The sequence below is a fragment of the Belonocnema kinseyi genome, chromosome 1, assembly GCF_010883055.1.
Source record: "Belonocnema kinseyi isolate 2016_QV_RU_SX_M_011 chromosome 1, B_treatae_v1, whole genome shotgun sequence".
Lineage (NCBI taxonomy): Eukaryota > Metazoa > Arthropoda > Insecta > Hymenoptera > Cynipidae > Belonocnema > Belonocnema kinseyi.
The window spans coordinates 166,094,938-166,100,052 of record NC_046657.1 but is presented as its reverse complement, the minus strand read 5'-3'; the positions used below and the strand labels follow the sequence as shown (position 1 = coordinate 166,100,052).

Here is a 5,115-nt window from a genome sequence, read left to right as displayed (position 1 = left end):
GCTCCAAGGAGATTATGTTGAAAAATAAAAAAAAATTTACCCAAAAAAAATTGTTTTTATACTTCATTCTAAGGACTTATTGAACTACCCTCGTAGCTTCAGCTATCAGGAAATTCTCCTAAAGCGTCGGCTCCTTTGATCTACTAGAAGTCTCTCCGTTCTCTTTCTAGGCAGGGTTGTGTGTGTTTGTAGGTGCTATAAAAATTAGCCAGCACATCGTGCGTAAAGGTGCGGGCCGGAGTAACTGGGAACCGTTATACTCTCGGACCTAAGTCTTACCCCAGTTCCCTGGGGCCCAGCCTTCGATTAACCAGTCCTGAAAAACACGGACGAACTGAAACTTGCCCGGGGTACTGCAGATTCCGACCTCTACAGTCAAAACGCACGATCCGATCAAGGCCCGAAGGGGCTGGCTTCTGAACTAATACTGCAGCTGATACCTTTGCAGTGCAATCAAACATCAACCCCTCGCCCCGTCAGCGAATTAGACAGGCGGGGTTCGGATCACTGCAAGTGGGCCGCAGCAGAAAACAAGCGTGGTTTTTTCTCCGTGTATCTTTCACTTAGTCTGTTTTGCACGCGCAGCGTATTTTATTTCCACCCGAAACCTCGATTTCTAGTGAGCATTCCCCTGTACCTACGTTTATTTATTATACTTAACAGAAAACTTGACAATAAAATGATGACTTATAACAAAAAATAAATTTTCTTGCATCTTTTCAGTGATAGATTCATCTTCAAAGATCCCGTCTGGTATTTTGACAGGAAATATTATCGATCTGGGAATGTTTGACGAATGCATGTCAGTTCAGGCAAAGAAAGAGAAGATAAAAATTCGTGGTCGACACTGCATGTATTCAATAACTTTCGCTAATCACAATACTTCAAGTCTCATTCAACCAACTTTTTCAATATGCGTTCCGTCAGCATGTAATGCTTATGATGTGGAAACATTTATCAATAAAACTATCCATAATATTGAATGGGTAAAAGATTTGGGAATCACTGATATAACTGCAAGTTGCTCAACTGTTGGTCCTCAAAGATGGTCAAACGGAACCATCATATCAGTGTGAGTACACTTTTTCTTATTTTTGTAATTCTTCATCAATAATATTATTTTTTCAACACGTGTGATGCGATCTGGGAAAAGGGACCTACTAGGCAATAGTGAAATTTTACCGGGCGAGTGATTAAAGAAATTTCGAGCTCGAGGCAGCAGAACGGAGGAGAAGTGTCAGCAGGAAATTCTGACCTCCTACTCCTTACAGTTCGACCGTGTTTCTCCACTCTCTCCTTTTCCCGTTCACGCACCGGCACTCGAGTTTAAGTTCTTCCGTCTATTGCCAAGCACTGCAGAATTTTTGATTAATAACTTGTAAATTAAAATTAAAAATTAATCTTTCAAAGTTATTGAAAATTTTAATACACCTACGGTGCACGCTTGTCAAATATCCCGCTTCGCGCTCGATTTCGACAAATAAAACCAAAATGACAAGTCTTATTAAAAAATGGTTCAAATACATTTTGTAGGAACTTTTAAAAACTTCAGCTCTTTTTTAAAAAAATTTTCCGCATCTCATGTCGTTTAGCTTAAAATTATTATTTTATATTTTTTACAGTATTTTCGAAAAATAAAAGCAAAATATCAAGTCTCATTCAATATCATTGCAAAACCTTTACTTGTTTGTCGGCGTTTCTCTTAAAGTTACTCGCTTCGATGCATAAAACCTAAAAATCGTATGTTATTGAAAAATGGTTGAAACAAAACTATTTCGATGTATAAAACCATAACCTTTGTTCAAAGATTATGGGTTAAAAAACTCGTTCTTTCTTCTAGAACCTAAAAAAGTGTGCCAAAGCTCGATTTGATATGTTAATTTTTTTACTGTTATCGTGTTTACGAGCGGGTGGAAGGTGTCCCAAAACGCGGCGATATGTTTAAAAAATACGGTGTCAAATTATATAAAAATTTTTTCGTGTCTTTTGTCATTTTGCCACATATTTTTAATTGTTATTTTTAATGTCATTTCTTACGATTAAAACCAAAATTAAGCTTCTTATTAAAAAGTGAGTAATAATAAAAATTTGTAGATTATTTTTAGTAACAAAATTTTTATATATTCATCTGTATTCGTATCTTGCATAGTTGCGCGCCAAATGGAATTTGAAATTATTTTTGGTTTGATCAAAATTTGAATTTTCCATCGTTTAAGAAAATTCTAAAACTTGTAACGATAATCCTGTAGGGCTGTCAAAAAGCAACGTTTTTTTCTCTTGTCTTCTTTTTATATTGGGCGTTGTTTGTCTTAACAGTTTCATTTTCGATTCATTTTGTACATTTTGTAAATGCTATAAATTCGATACATTTTTTCGACGTTATAAAAATAAATTGTTTTTATTTCTAAGTCCTACGAATGGCTGTAGATAAAATTTTTGTATCTTTAAAAAAATTGGTAAAAAATGTTTTGAAAATGCTCCGACTTTTCGAATTTCTTTCCAAAATAGTTGATAAACGTTAAAAACTGCGCTTCCCAATTTCGGACAATTCTAATACTTTCTCAATCGTGAATCATGACAATGTAGACACTTTTTGAAAAAGTCATAAGGACAATCGCAGGATTTCGCCGGGAGCGGGTGCTAATATATATATTAGGGTGGCCCAAAAAATGTCATTTGAGAAATTTTTTTGGTTAATGAAATGTTATCTTCTTTAGTAGAAAAATCTTTCCATTTGCTTTGAATAAATAAATGAATTTAAACATTTTTCTTTTTGCGATTAAATATTATTTTATTCCGTTAATAAAAGAACTAGGTTCTAATATTACAAGATTCAAATGCTGGAAATTTCATATTTATGTTCAGGAAGAATTAAAAGTTTTCCAAGTAAAAATTAGGGAATTTTAAAAATAAAATTTTCGGCTACCTTGCTTAATTCTCTTAGAAATAACTAGCTAAACAGTAAAATGCAATCTAATCTTTATGTTTTTCCCATAATACGTTTGATAAAGTGAAACATAACTTCAAATTAATTTACATTAAAACCCGACTTTATTGAAATTTCATTATTTTCATTATTTGTAAAAGTATATAAAATTATTCCTAATTGAACAATAAAAACCTTATTCTACGTATACTAGAGTCGAAAGGCCCAAATATATAAAATGCTTAACTGACTATCTTTGAAAGTTGTATAAATGTTTTGCAAATATTTATTATATAAAGGAGATGGCTAGAATATGGCACATCAACTCCTTTTCGACGGATTATTAAGACTCTATGAACTTAAATTGAATATATAATAGGTAATTCGAAAAGATATTGAATAACCTTTGAAATGATACGATTGCTTTCTTCAAATTCCCAGCGGTTCTTTTTTAAATAAAGATTTTTCAAAAAACGAGATTTTTGAAAATCGAAAAAGGGTGGCTCGAATATGGCAAACAGAGAAAAAAATCAAAATGCACGAAAAATAAGCAAGTTAACGGTATAAAATATTTATCATTTTAGTAGTACACTCTACCAAAGATTCTTCCTCTAGTAAAGGGCACAGAAAATGCATTAAGTTCGTGAATACAAAATATTCATGTCTAAAAATCATAACATCTAAAGAGAAGCGTTTCCATATTTTCTTTACAATATTATTCTACTAACCCTACCCATTTGGCACAAAATTTGGCGACGTCTTTACGACATCCTTGCGACATCTTTACGACAAATTTACGACATCCTACGTCCATGTCGTTTCGGTGTGTTTGCGATATCATAAAAACAGCGTCAGATCATACGACTTATTTACGATATCGTAAAGAGACCTTAACGACAGAGACATATAATGTCGTAAAATTGTCGTAAAGATGTCGCAATTATGTCGTAAAGACGTCGCCAAACTTTGTGCCCACTGGGTACTATACTGCCGCAAGCAACATTTATTAATAAAACTTAATACACAAGATAATAAATAAACATTTAAGGCTCATCTGAAATGAACTCGAGGATGACAGTTTTTATATTTGTTTATCTCACGCTTCCAATACTTCAAATCGATCAATAAAACTTTAACTTTTTTTACTACACTAAGAAGCATTTTACTCTTACTATTGCCAATGAAGAACACGTTTTAGTTTGTCATAATTTGAGGTGTGCCATATTCGAGCTATCTCCTCCATATGTATAGAATATATTTAGGTGTGAAAGTCTTTACTTGCAACTAATTTATTATCCTAATTTAAAAAATTCCTATTAGTTTTAAATCCCATTTCTTATTACTTCTGGAAAAAATAAATTACGTATAGTAAGAGAAGGGGGTAGAAACATTTTTTACGGTTCGTTCCAGACATAAAAAATCTATATTCCCTTAGGTAATTGAAGTACTGCTTTTAGGTTAAAGTATTTAAAATTAAATAATTTTGAAGTAAATGTGAAAAAGTTACATAATGGCCCCATACCTGTTTACGACCCTGAATTTAGCTATACATATAGATTTGGAAATTGGGGAATTTATTTAAACAAAAGTAATTATCCAATAAAAAAATCATATCTGAATTCGGCCTCGTTATATCTCTAGTTGATTTGCGAATTATTGCCAAGTAATTATTTATTAATAAATAAATTGTTATAAAGAAATGGTAATGCAATATAAACAAATGCATAAGCGGAAAAATATGTTCAAATATATTACTGGATACTTCAATGAAATACCCTCAGGTGATTTTTGAACCAATGAAAAAAAAAAATTATTTAAACAAATAGAATTTTATAATTTTTTTCCGTTTTTCAAAACTTAATGTAAAATAATTTTAAGTAGAACCTAATAGACGCAAAATAAATAAAAATAATACTTTTTCCATCTTTAAGAAACCACCTATAGCAAACAATTCATCAAAGTAACATTGTTTTCACCCCTCCACTCTAATTTGAAAAATCCATTGCAAATGGATTTCAATACTTGGACATATAGGTAGAACAAACTAATAGTGCCAGAAAAAATGTGAAGATATCATTCAAGGCTACTCGACTACCAGGTGTATACATATGAAACCGGTATTTTTTCAAGAAAAAAACACATTTATTTCAAGAGAATGATAACAAATATTTTATTCAAAGTATGCGCCC

General features: G+C 32.0%; 1 protein-coding gene across 2 annotated transcripts in view; it reads left to right on the top strand.

Moving 5' to 3' along the window:
* Positions 1 to 5,115, top strand: part of LOC117173900 (O-acyltransferase like protein-like) — a 92,474-nt gene that overhangs the window by 5,850 nt on the left and 81,509 nt on the right. For both annotated transcript variants that reach the window (XM_033362555.1, XM_033362549.1), the window contains exon 2: positions 724 to 1,072. In XM_033362555.1, coding sequence (XP_033218446.1) covers positions 724 to 1,072 — 349 coding nt within the window. The remainder of the gene's footprint in view (positions 1 to 723; positions 1,073 to 5,115) is intronic.